Source organism: Salmo salar, chromosome 15 (genome assembly GCF_965601325.2).
Source record: "Salmo salar chromosome 15, fSalSal1, whole genome shotgun sequence".
Lineage (NCBI taxonomy): Eukaryota > Metazoa > Chordata > Actinopteri > Salmoniformes > Salmonidae > Salmo > Salmo salar.
Genome location: NC_138305.1, coordinates 51,202,526 through 51,216,224, shown reverse-complemented (window position 1 = coordinate 51,216,224; position 13,699 = coordinate 51,202,526). Strand labels below are relative to the sequence as shown.

At 43.9% G+C, this 13,699-nt stretch overlaps 1 protein-coding gene across 1 annotated transcript; it reads left to right on the top strand.

Annotated features, from left to right (window-relative positions):
- Nucleotides 1–253: 253 nt before the first annotated feature.
- LOC106571721 (SNW domain-containing protein 1) lies at nt 254–11,921 on the top strand. Its single transcript, XM_014145123.3, is given in 17 exon segments — nt 254–267; nt 564–669; nt 671–718; nt 944–1,017; nt 1,019–1,067; nt 1,616–1,817; nt 5,814–5,921; nt 6,086–6,126; nt 6,973–7,089; nt 7,408–7,465; nt 7,468–7,551; nt 8,006–8,108; nt 8,804–8,921; nt 9,059–9,222; nt 11,744–11,791; nt 11,793–11,827; nt 11,830–11,921. Coding segments are annotated over 17 exon segments (1,461 nt in total).
- The last annotated feature ends 1,778 nt before the right edge of the window (nt 11,922–13,699 follow it).

Below are 13,699 nucleotides of genomic sequence, written 5' to 3'. Positions count from 1 at the left end.
TTATCGATGGCGGTTATGATATCGTTTAGGACCTTGAGCGTGGCTGAGGTGCACATCTTAAACTCTGCATTGTTGGAAAAGGACCGTTAAGTAAGCATTTCACTGTTAGTCTACACCTGCTGTTTACGAAGCATGTGACAAATACAATGTGATTTGAGAGTGAAACCTCTCACTTCAACCCTCTTCCTCGCCCTTTTCAGAAAAACGTTGAAGCAAACATCACGAGATCATAGACATTGTGGAATAAACAAGAATGTCACTTATGAGGTGAGTGTTGTGGAAAGGCCTTATTTATGTTACAGAATGTAAAACAATTCCAATCAGACGTTTAAGTGATAAAATGTCATGTTAAGATTATGTAAAGTTACTAAGGTTTTACTGCCATATTATTGTTTTGAAATCGATGTTTTGTTCGTTAGCTTATAGCTAGCTATGGCTAACTCCTGAGATGAGTCCTGGCCTAGCACTAACGTTAGATGGCCTTGTTTACAGTCGAGATGTCGGAAGTGGAAATCCTAGCTAATAGTGCAAGAAGAATGACAATTTAGTTTTTTTGCCTGCAGCTTCCTACCGGCGCCGACTCAGTTGTCCCAGGACCAGCTGGAGTCCGAGGAGAGGGCCCGGGCACAGAGGTCCCACTCCACCGCCCTCGTCTCCTCCCGCAGAGAACCCCCCTCCCTACGGTTACAGGAAGAGCTGGGTGACCCGCTCTCTGGAAGTACTAAGCTTTGCTCCATACCCAGTTTAATGGATTCAATGAAGCTGTGTTGTGTTAGAAATGACGCCCTGAATGTTCAGAAAAGCGATATCATGGGATATAGCTTTTTCCTCTCAGTTTGTGTGTTGGACTCCCCTGTGTTGTAGGACAGTGGAGATGGGTACATCTGCACATTGCTTCTTACTACTAGTCTCTCAGTGTTTGACAACCTTCCTTGTGTTGTAGGACTTTGGAGATGGCGCTGCGTTCCCTGAGATCCACGTGGCCCAGTTCCCTCTGGAGATGGGAAGGAAGAAGAAGCGTACAGGTGGACGGTGAGGGCAAGATCGCCAGACAGGGCAAGGACAAGGTAAGAATATTAATAGATATCCAGCTGGTCTGCTTGGTTTACCTAGATCTAATATGTAGTTGTACGTACGAGACATTCTCATATGAGTCTAAAGTAAATCCATTGGTCCTTTTCATGTGGCTTTATTTTACATTATTTACATTAAGCATTTAACAGACGCTCTTATGCAGAGCGACTTACAGCATTGAGTGCATACATTTTCATACTGGTCCCTCGTGGGAATCGAACCCATAACCCTGGCATTGCAAGCGTCATGCATTACCAACTGAGCCCTCCGGGACCATGACGCTGGGGACGAAATTGCCTATGAATCGCTGTGCCCACATGTTTATTTTATAGAGCAGTGGTCTCCAGACTCTTTCAAGTGCTGTGACCCACCATAGTTATGTTTTTGTTATTGTCATCTAGTTACCAAGTAAACAAAGATGTTTCTTGCCACAATCCTGTATTAAACAGAGAGCCATCATTTGAATAACTACTGTCACGGAGGACCAGTGTACAGTTCAGTTTCGATATATTCAGCTGTCTCCTCTGTTCTCCCTGTGCAGGTGATTTTCAGTAAGTGCTCAGACCTGCTTCCTAAGGAAGTGCTGAGCGACGATGCCACAGAGTTGCAGAAGCCTGACGAGGAGGCTGTCAAAGAGCTGACGGAGAAGACCCGCGATGCTCTGATGAAGCAGGTCTCTCAGAAGATAGCTGCAGCTATGCCTGTGAGGGCAGCTGACAAACAGGCCCGGCACAGTGCATCAGGTACGGTTTTTGAATGTGATGGATGATGCCAACTGTTGTTTATGAGTTTCTCTATGAGTTTCAAAATGGAAGATAATAAATTCATTCAATTAATTCATTCAAGGTTTATACAAATATGTCTATTCAATAGAACATTTTGTTAGAAAAACAATAGTCCAAACCCCATGTCTCTACCATATATGGTTCCAAAAGTTACCAACGATTTACTCTGAGAATTTTGCATGTTCAGAGTGAATGGAATGTCATCACAGTCATCATGATCAAAAAGTGGTCAATGCTCAATAGAACTCTGGCGCTGCTCCGCAGCAGAACGGCTCTAACGTCAACTGAAAAGCTAACTAGTGACTGCCGGTTCGTGAGTTAAAATATGGGCTTTTTCTAAATTAAATCCGCTGAATACAATACTAAATATATATTTACACTACATGACCAAAAGTATGTGGACATGTGCTTGTCGAACGTCTCATTCCAAAATCATGGATATTAATATGGAGTTGGTCCCCATTTTGCTGCTATAACAGCTTCCTCTCTTCTGGGAAGGATTTCCACTAAACGTTGGAACATTGCTGCAGGGACAACTCCACAAGAGCATTAGTGAGGTCGGGCACTGATGTTGGGCAATTAGGCCTGGCTCACGGTTGGTGTTCCAATTCATCCCAAAGGTGTTCGATGGGGTTGAGGTCAGAGCTCTATGCAGGCCAGTCAAGTTCTTCCATACCGATCCTGACAAACCATTTCTGTATGGACTTCTCTTTGTGCACGGGGGCATTGTTATGCTGAAACAGGAAAGGGACTTCCCCAAACTGTTGCCACAAAGTTGGAAGCACAAAATGGTCTAGATTGTCATTGTATGCTGTAGCGTTAAGATTTCCCTTCACTGGAACTAAGGGGCCTAGCCTGAACCATTAAAAACAGCCCCAGACCATTATTCCTTCTCCACCAAACTTTCCTGGCATCCGCCAAACCCAGATTAGTCCGTCGGACTGCCAGATGGTGAAGCGTGATTCATCACTCCAGAGAACATGTTTCCACTGCTCCAGAGTCCAATGGCGGTGCTAGGCATTGAGCAGGCTTGTGTACTACGGCTGCTCGGCCATGGAAACCAATTTCATGAAGCTCCTGACGAACAGTTCTTGTGCTGACGTTGCTTCCAGAGGCAGTTTGGAACTGAGGACAGAGGATTTTTACTCGCTTCAGAACTCGGCAGTCCCGTTCTGTGAACTTGTGTGGCTTACAACTTCGTGGCTGAGCCGTTGTTGCTCCTAGAAGTTTCCACTTCACAATAACAGTACTTACAGTTGACTGAGGAAGCTCTAGCCAGGCAGAAACTTGACGAACTGACTTGTTGGAAAGGTGGCATCCTATGACGGTGCCACATTGAAAGTCTGAGCTCTTCAGTAAGGCCATTCTACTGCTAATGTTTGTATATGGAGATTGCATGGCTGTGTGCTTGATTTTATACACCTACACCTTTATTTGAAGCTGCTCATTCAAGGGTTTTTCTTTATTTTTACTATTTTCTACATTTTAAGCAGTTCAAGTCCAGTGAATAACCTGAAATGGTACAAAGGTAAGCGGTAAACTGCCAAAGGTTTAAAACAAAGTTTAGGTTACCAAAAACTGAAAAAGAATGTACATTCCAGAGTCCCTTTTTCAGGGAACAAGTAACTTACAGCTAGCTATTCTGCAGCAATGGAAGTAAATTAAGCCTTGAAAGTTGATGCTAACAGTTCCTACGGGTATCCCAACTTTTGTTGATTACTTACAAACCCTCTGTCTGTATAAACTGTCTGTATAAAAGCAGTGTTGGAACAGACTGTGATACTACACCCTCTTAAGCATTATTTGGACAGTATTGTACTGCAGGAAATAGTATATTGCTATCATAATGGCGAGGGGCGGGGGCAATTAACAAAGGAAGACAGACAGACCATTATAACCCTTAAAAGTGTAGTTCTTTCCTTTAGAGAAATTGCAAAGAAAGCCAAGGTGTCAGTGAGTACAGTTTCCTACACCATCAAAAGGCACTTGGAAACTCTGACAGGAAGAGGTCTGGCAGACCCAAAGCCACAACAGAATCGGAAGTTTCTGAAAGTCAACAGCTTGCGTGATAGGTGGCTCACAGGACAACCGCTTCAAACACAGCTTAACACTGGTCAACTTAAGCAAGTCTGTTTCGACTGTGAAGAGAATACTTCGAGCTGTAGGTTTGAGCGGTTGAGTGGCAGTAAGAAAGCCATTGCTAAAATGGCAAAATAAGAAGGAGGCTTGCCTGGGCCATGAAGCACCGCCAACGGACAACTGAAGACCTAAAAGACGTCTTATGGACCGATGAATCAAAATGTGAAATCTTCGGTTCATCGTGCAGGGTTTTTGTACGCCGTCAAGTAGGCGAAAGAATGGTTCCTCAATGTGTGACAGCAACTGTCAAACATGGAGGAGTAAGCGTGATGGTCTGGGGCACTTTTGCTGGATCCAGAGTTGGCAACTTGCACAGTGAGTGGCACCCTGAACCAAAACAGCTACCACAGCATTTTGCAGGGGTTCATCGTAAAGATAATGACCCAAAACATACCTCCAGTCTATTTCAGAACTACCTTAGAAGAAAAGAACAAGACGGTAGGCTTAAAATCATGGAATGGCCAGCACAGTCTCCAGCCTTAAACCCCATCAAGCTGGTTTGGGATGAACTGGGCAGCAGGGTGAATGCAAAGCAACCTACAAGTGCAACACATTTGTGGGAACTCCTGCAACAGTGTTCGGAAGAACTTTCCGAACATTATTTGATTTCCATTGTAGAAAGAATGCCACAAGTGTGTTTGGCTGTTACGTCTGCAAAAGGTGGATACTTTGATGAGTCAAAAATTTAATAAAATTTTGTTAAACAAAATGAATCCATGGTTTTATTTTTTTGTCTCCAGTTGTTTATTTGTTCTATGCTTTAATTTCAGAGTACATTAAGACATTAAACTGTGAATTTCAATAACAACTGGGAAAAGGGTGGTGTTCTGAAACGTGTGACCTGTAGAGTGTGTGTGTGTGTGTGTGTGTGTGTGTGTGTGTGTGTGTGTGTGTGTGTGTGTGTGTGTGTGTGTGTGTGTGTGTGTGTGTGTGTGTGTGTGTGTGTGTGTGTGTGTGTGTGTGTGTGTGTGTGTGTATACACAAGGCTAAAAGACTGAATTTGAGTATCTGCCCTCCACGAAGACAATCTGTTCCTGTTTTCATTGTGTATTTGTCAGTTGTTCTCTTTAACTCGCCATAGAAATGTAGATTGATCGTGGTTGTAGGCAATGAAAGCCAAGGAGGTGACAACGATCAAGGTATCAAGTAGACTTTGATTGGTCCAACCAGCGGAAACGCCTCCAAATGGTACCACCTCACAACCCCATATATGGAAGAGACGCAACCAAGAGCGGCGCAGTCTAAACTATTAACGGTCGCTGCAAATGAATGTTCTTATGTCATCAACACTGTCAAGTATTTTAAGGTTATAATATTGTATAGAACAATCTAAAGATGAATTCGATGTCATTTTAAAATGACAATGTTTTGACATCAATGAGGCAGAAGGCAGTGTGTTATATGATTCTGGATGGCCAGATAGCTAGCAACAATGACAAGAATCTGCCATGTGGGGAATCGTAGGTGGCTCATTTCAGCTAGTTTTATCTTGTACTTGATGCCATGTCTTGTTTTGACTGAAAATTCGCTGGCTAGTTAACAAGCAACTGTAACAATGTATTTGAGAGATGACACGTGGTCATTGTGCAAATGTATTTGTTTTTGGGAATAAACATTGAAGACAAAATATAGCTTACATGTTGTCAACAGTCTAAGCCAACCTCGTCTGTTTTGTCCTATAGTTGTGCACTCGTCGGTTTTGTTGCTAAGCAGCCAAACTGCCTATGTGCTAGGATAACTTGAGTCATGCACATCCCCTAAATAAAGCTAGAAGCACACTCGCTTATTTAATCATCTAGGATATGATGTGTCAAGGTTGCTATTCCAGGATCAATAAGAAGATTCCTCGTGGACATCCCTCCCCTCCTGCACCTGTCATGCACTCGCCAAGCAGAAAGGTACTGTTGGGGTTCATACAGACTTAACTCATCTCAAGATTTTAAGTTGCCAATAGTGTTTTTATTACTTTAATAATGTGTTGAGCTGATCCTTTTCCATGTCAAAATGAAATGTACTTTCTTCTCTAGCTGTGTAAATGTTGAGCAAAGATGTGGTGCGTTTTCTCTGTCCAACCAGATGACAGTCGAGGAAGATTCCTCCCTGCATCTCAAACTGGAAGAACGTAAAGGTATACCAACTCTGCTCTCTCCCACTGGAGACACTGACTCAATGGGAGGTTGTGTTTATTTGAGGTCAGGATTGCTGACATTGTAAGTACACTCCTGTGTTCTACGACTAGGGTTTTTTATGACTGCCTAAGGCAAAGTTGTGTAACGCACTATATTTTTATTATAAGGCATTATACAACTGGTTGGTCTAATCCTGAATGCTGATTGGTTAAAAGTGCATTCCAGCCTGTGTCTATTCCACAAATTACCACTGGCTAAATCCTATGATGTTAAAATGCCTGTTTACTCTGTTCCATCTGACTGAGCAATCCACTGTCTCATCAGCCCAGCCAGGCACTTTATTAAACTTGATCTCCACTATTAAAAGCCGATAGACAGGCAGCGTTTCTCAGCCAATCGAAATTATGAATCAGCTGGCATCATTTTATGGATATATAAAAATAAATGTATTTTTTTATTTAAAAAGCAAAAATAGTGAAACGAAGTGCAACTTGTTTGATGTCTTTCCAGCTCCAGTTTGAAGTGATTGTGTTAGCTGTGTTGTTGGCTAGCTCCTCTGAACAACAGTGTCCTGACGAGAGAGCACATTTTCTGTGCCAGGCGAAATAGCGCCTCATTAGCTCATTGTTATGGATGTATCCAAATAAAAGTCACTAGAAAACAGCTTATGCAAATGTGGCGATCTTTGCACGGTTCGCGGGGCCGAGACAAAGCCTAACAAGACCTGTGCCAGTATATCCTCCAAACACCGGCTTCTCTGGCATTACCACTTAATTATGTGTGAGTGTGTGTTTCATAGAAAGTGTTCCCAAAGTTGAGTCCAATGTTCTGGGTTTGTCTTCTAGAGTTACACCACCCCCCTGGACAAGCATCTGGCAGCTGACGGTAGAGGACTGCAGACCGTTCACATCAATGAGAACTTTGCCAAACTGGCCGAGGCGCTCTACATTGCTGACAGAAAGGTACACTGTTTGTGGTTTTGAGAACCGATGCTTGTCCTGTGATTAGCGACTTCTTCTCCGAGCCTCTCTGAAATATATATATATATTTTTTGGGGGGTGAATGGTCATCTCTTTGTGTCAATTTCAAAGCCGACTACTTTTCTGTATGATATTGGCTCAAGCCTTTAGAGTGATTCTCTCATCATAAAATTAAGATTCTGTGTTTTCTTTCTCTTCGTTGTGCTGTGTCTAAGCCTATATGCCTCCAAGCCACATTTATGATTGTAGCCTAATGTTTATAATGTGACGTTGATTTAAATGAATGTCTACTGCATCCAGGCCAGAGAGGCTGTGGAGATGAGAGCCCAGGTGGAGAAGAAGATGGCCCAGAAAGAGAAGGGAAGAAGGAGGAAAAGCTCAGAGAGCTGGCTCAGATGGCACCAGACCGTGGGGCAGGGATCAAAGGTCACGGAGGGGACAAAGGTCAGTCCACAACCTCTTCCTGCTTGACCCTAACCACAGATCTAGGATCAGGTCACCTGTTTGTGATGTCATGTTTTCCTGTACAAGGACTGCCAATGTAAAGTCGTGTGGATGGTCTGTGACAAATCAATCAATATATTTGAAATGAAATATACTGACAGTGTTTAACCAAATGCAGCATTGAGAAACACGAACCCCTAGACCCTTCTCAGAATCTTGTCCAAGTAGCTCTGTGCATTCAGAGAGCAGACTACTCAGCTGTCAGTCTTGATTATGTGTGAGTGAGCCGCCTGGCAACACCCTTGCTCCTTCTCTCTCGCAGGCTCTCGCTCTCCATACCTCCGCTCTCTCTGTCGTCACTCTAACTCTCTCTCCATCCTCTCACCCTTATTCTCCTCTCTCTATCCTCTCTCTTCTACGCCACCTCTCCCTCCCGCTCTCTCTCCGGTGGCAGGTGGTGAGGATGGTGAGGCCAGAGAGCGTGACGAGATCCGCCATGACGGGAGGAAAGAGAGACAGCACGACAGGAACATCTCCCGAGCCGCCCCCGATAAGAGGTACACACACACACACACACACACACACACACACACACACACCTGCTGAATCATTCATGGTTCATCAGGAACGCTGAAGGAACGCAGCTGGCCACAGCAGCACCCAGCCCAGACCCCCTGATCATCCTGTCTGCTACAGCTGCAGTGCTTCATAGAGGGAGACAGGCCGAGAGGGAGACAGGCCGAGAGGGAGACAGGCCGAGAGGGAGACAGGCCGAGAGGGAGACAGGCAAAGAAAATGAGAGAGCAAATTGGTGAGAGACAGACATAGAGATTAGGCTACTCTGCTCCAGTTGTCTGTCTCTGCAGTGGAGCTGTCAGAGGATGGCAGGGGGAAGGGGGGAGAGCAGTAGGAAGAAAGGATAGGGAGACGACCACTGATTACAACGACAGGCCTGACTGCTGGTTGTAAATGGCCTCATTATGAAGAGCCGGTTAGCCCAGAGCGTATACTTAACCTTGCAGCCGCTTCTGCTGGATGTGATTATCTGCAGATATGTTGGGATTGTGATAATGTTAGCAGACAGTGATGTGCTATGTGTGCGGTTTGGTGCAGCAACTCATTTCACACACAAGCTACCGAGGTGGGGTGCTCTACTAAAAGCCAAGCTCTCCCGTATCCATATGTTGTCTCTCTCTCTCTCGCCTTCTTCCTTAACTAACCGTCTGGTTTGGTTTATTCCCACCGTCGGGCCGTCGAAGCTGCAGAGAGACCAGGCCAGGGATGTCAGTGAGCTCATCGCTCTGGGTCAGCCCAACTCTAGAGCCTCCAGTGAGGGTCACTACGACCAGAGACTATTCAACCAGACCAAGGTGACACACACACCTGCTGTGCTGTCAGAGGTTCTCCTGTAGTGGTGTTCCTACTAGAGTGACTTAAGATCTCACCTGTTACACTGGCTGACGTTCTTTGTTTAACCACTGCCCCCCCCCCCCCCTCACCCCCCAAGGATATGGACAGCGGTTTTGCAGGCGGGGAGGATGAGGTGTACAATGTGTACGACCAGCCGTTCAGGAGTGGCAGAGACATGGCTCAGAACATCTACCGGCCCACCAAGAGCTCTGACAAGGACATGTACGGAGACGACCTGGACAAGCTCATGTAGAGCAACAGGTACCACCTCCGTCTGTTAAATTACCCTGCTTGACTATAGCTTATACCAGGGCTCTCCAACCCTGTTCCTGGAGAGCTACCCACCTGTAGGTTGTAACTAACCTGCTTCTGCCAACCAACCGGTTCATTATTTGAATCGAGTGTGCTAGATCAGGGTTGGAGTGAACCTACAGGACAGGTTGTTCTCCAGGAACAGGGTTGGAGAGACCTGGCTTATACTATATCCATATGCAGTATATCTTGTGCAGAGCAACAGGTATCATAGGCCATCTGTTTCTCTGCCGCTGATGCCTCTCTGGGGAGAGATTTATTGAGAGATGCAGTCGACTGCTGAGAAATGCAATGTTTAAGCCTAATTTTGATACCCTACGTATGCAATGCAAGGACGATGCAGTCTGTAGTGTAATAGTGATATTGCACATGAGCGGATCATGCAGGCGTCTACAGTATAGTGCGTAAACCAGAGCAGAGAAGCTTGCTTCATCCGTAGTATCCCTCCGCTAAGGTCCATTATGTCTACTGAAATCCACTCTCAGTTCGTTTTACTGGCTGGTTTATAGGTTAGGATTCTTTACTGGGTTTTCTACAGATAACCCGGTCACTAACAGGGACTGGTGGTGGAATGCGATACTAGCTATAGCCTTCTAAACACTACAGAACAGTATTTATTATCTGACAGATTGCCGTCACCTGTTTCGATCACATTTCTAATGGGGGAAATAATACACAGAGAAAGTTCAATGGACAGCATTCCAAACAGTACACACCAATGCATACAGGTAATTGCCAAAATAAAGGAAACACTAATATGGTGTCTTAACCCCCTTGTGTCAATGTCCCCGTGGAAATCGAATTATATTAAGCTAGAATATATATCTAGATATCACATTTCTGCATGGGCTGCGTCTCAAACCTCTGCATCTGCTGATGTCGCCGCATCTGCGTGAAAGGCGGCAGAGCTACCAGAGCAGTGTTTGTCAAACCATGAGACATCCCGGGAAATCGGTCTTCTCACAAAATTCTCTGTAGCGTCCCAACAGTTTGGCCAACAAACTATTATGACCCCTCTATGGAGAGATGAGACTCTCACGAACACGATGGCGTTGGTTTTCCTCAAGGACACAACAACAAGCCTCACAAGACTATTCTGAAGGTAGTCGGGTACCAGTTGAAAAACTGAGTTTAGTGCCTAAAATAAAGAGTTAAACCCCCTATGGTCCTTTTTGAGATCTCTCTTTCAAAGTCACCGAGATCTCCTCTAAACATGGTATCCAAAATAATTGGCAACTGGGACTTTTTATTCATGACCCATAGAGATGGATAGAGGACTCAACTTGGATCTAACCCATTTTAGCATGGACATTTCCATTGAGGGCTTCCACCATTTTTTAAGTAATCATCAGTGGGGATTCCTATGGGTTGGGAACCAACAGCCAATGATCAGAGCATTGTCTTCTTCCAATTGGGTCCTATGGTTTGTAAATGGCTTTAACATCGCCATCTAGTGGCCACAATAAATGAATGACACAATATTTGGTTCAGGATTCAGGCACTGCAGGCTGTGGATCACCAACATAAGCTTTATACTTTTTTCACAAAATAAGAAAATGTACTACTTTAAAATTGAGGGCCTCAATGGCGCTGCCCATGCTGTCACAGACACCATAGTGGTACCATCTCTATGACATTGATGGGATGATAATTGCACCTGCTTTCAATATACTTTGTGTCCCTTATTACTAAAGTGTTTCCTTGATCAAATCACATTTTATTTGTCACATGTGCCGAAAACAACAGGTGTAGGTAAACCTTACAGTGAAATGCTTACTTACAAGCCCTTAACCAACAATGCAGTTTAAAGAAAGTCCTAAACAAACTAAAGGATGATATAAAATGACAATGAGGATATATACAAGGAGTACCGGGTCAGTGTGCAGGGGTACGGGTTAATTGAGGTAATATACATCAGTTGAGGCTGCTGAGAGGTGGCAGGCTCATAATATTGTCTGGAATGGAGTACACGGAATGGCATGTGTTTGATGGATTTGATACCACTCCACCTATTACCACGAGCCCATCCTCCCCAATTAAGGTGCCACCAACCTCCTGTGATGTACATATATGCATAAATATGCATAAACTATGCATAAATAATAAAAAGAGTTGTGTGTGGTTAGAGTCCAGTGAATGTACATCCAGCCTGTGCAAGAGAGTCTGTACAAAAAATGATAATAAATACAAATAAAATTAGGGGGTCGACGCAAATAGTCCAGGTAGCCACTTGATGAACTGTTCAGCAGTCCTATGGCTTATGGGGTAGAAGCTAGTTTATTTATCTAGTTAGCTGTATATTTACATATACCTGTATAAATAAACCATTAAAGAAAATATTCCCTGTATTATACTTACTATGGGTCATAACTACAAGGATCCAAAACACAAAGATTTCTTTTTGCAGCATTTTCTCTACTGTTTCAGAAACAGTCAAACGTATCCTAACTCTCTCCTTCCCCTCTCCCAGGTTTGTTCCTGACCGTGAGTTGTCTGGTACGGACCATGGTCCTCGTCTAGTTTGAGGAGGATCCCTTCGGTCTGGACACGTTTTTAAGGAGGCTAAGCAGCACGGGGGCTCCAAGAGCCCCTCCACCAGCAGAGGCGCCAAGGACTATGACCATGACAAGAAACACAGGACGGAGTGATTGGAACAAGACCGAGAACCTCGGTCTGATGGGAAGGGAGGATATCGTTCAGTATGCATAAAATGTTGGGAAATGTTTCAAAACGTCGAAGTTCAGAAGTCACTGAATGTGGGGTTTTTTTCACCTGAACGCCTGAATGTGTCCAATGAGAATGGGCCTTTTTTATTTTAGTTTTGAAGCTGTTTTCTCCTTTCCGTACCTACTGAATGTAACCCTGGGTTTTTGGGAGGATGTGAGGGAAAGTTGAGGATGAGGGGGGGAGAGTTGGGTCAGGACCCCCCCCCCCAGGAGCTAGCAGGGATTATTTGTTGATAATGACATTTTTCTTTACAGCATCCCTTTATCTTTACGTACAGCACCATCCTGCCTGTAACGGGAGCTTTAAGTAAAGCCCCCTAGTATTTGTAAGAAATAGTATTATGCCGTTTTGATAGCATTCCTGTGATTGAATTCCCCTTTCAGGTCTTTCGTGATCTACTCTATGGCATCTTGACAATAACTATACAACCTCTGTTACTGGTGGGTTACAATGTAAACCTACTCTAATTTATTGTACAGTACTACCACTGAATACATTTCATATAATGGAATAAACATGTCTCTGTATTTACCCCAGAGAAGTCTGTGCTAGTAAAAATGTTATAAACCTTTTGTGATCAGATTTTACCGTGCTATGGTGTCATACAAAATGTACTAGCAGAATGCAATCGTCAAGGTTATTCAACACCAACCAGAAGAGAACAGACTGCCACTGGGAGGGGCTACCTGACTCATCCAATAAGTATCTTTTCTGTTTCTAAACATTTTCTATTGCATGCCGTAATGAACATGACCCAGATGCATTCTCCTCAGTCAGTGAATGCAGACCCTCTGTTAGGTCTATTCTTGTTGTAATCGTTTTATTTAGAGTGCCACAGTTTCCCCAGATTTGTTTTTGATTTTTTTATCACATCTTGAATAATGCCTCACATTTACATAAGATGAAATACCCGAAGTGGTGGAGGACCCATCAATTCCCAAGCGTTACCAACGGAAATATGATGCGCATCCCAAATGGCACCCTATTACCTACATCAAGGTATCCCAAAGTTGGTCCTGCACCACCGTGTTGTTACAACAAAACGTGCACCCCTTGTGGTCCCCAGGACTGAGTTTGAGAAACCCTGCCCTACATAGTGCACTACTTTTGTCCCAGTATAAGGCTCTAGTCCAGTCAAAAGTTGTGCACTGAATAGGGTGCCATTTGGGCCGCATTCCAAACTGAATGGGAGATTTGAGTTGATTAGAACAAAACTGGTTCCATTAATTATAATTCTTAATGATTTATGGAGCTACATCCAGGCCTCAAAGAAATAATCAACACGACATTATACAGTCCAGCAGACTGGGGATTTCTCAGTATTACACCGTCATCCCGCCCTCATGCTTGAATAGGAGGGTAGCTTAGCAGAGGGTTTATTCTGTATATGTATTTAGTTCAGTTGAAAGGAAGTTGTGGGTTTCTACATTTAGCTCAGGCTTTTGTATATTCTGTCAGAGGTAGGTCATTATCAGTACAATCGCGCAATCTTAAAAATACTGTTGTCTGTTGTAGAGACATACTGTAGGGTTGTCAAGTGCAGAATATAAAACACCCAAATCAAAGCTGCGACGTGTCTTCATTTCACATAACTGTTTACCTTGCTTTTTTTCTACCTCCCGAGGTGTACTGTAATTCTATTTGCAGTTGAAATACATTTTCTCCTCCCAAACACTACAATCTGGCCCCTAGAGTTCCT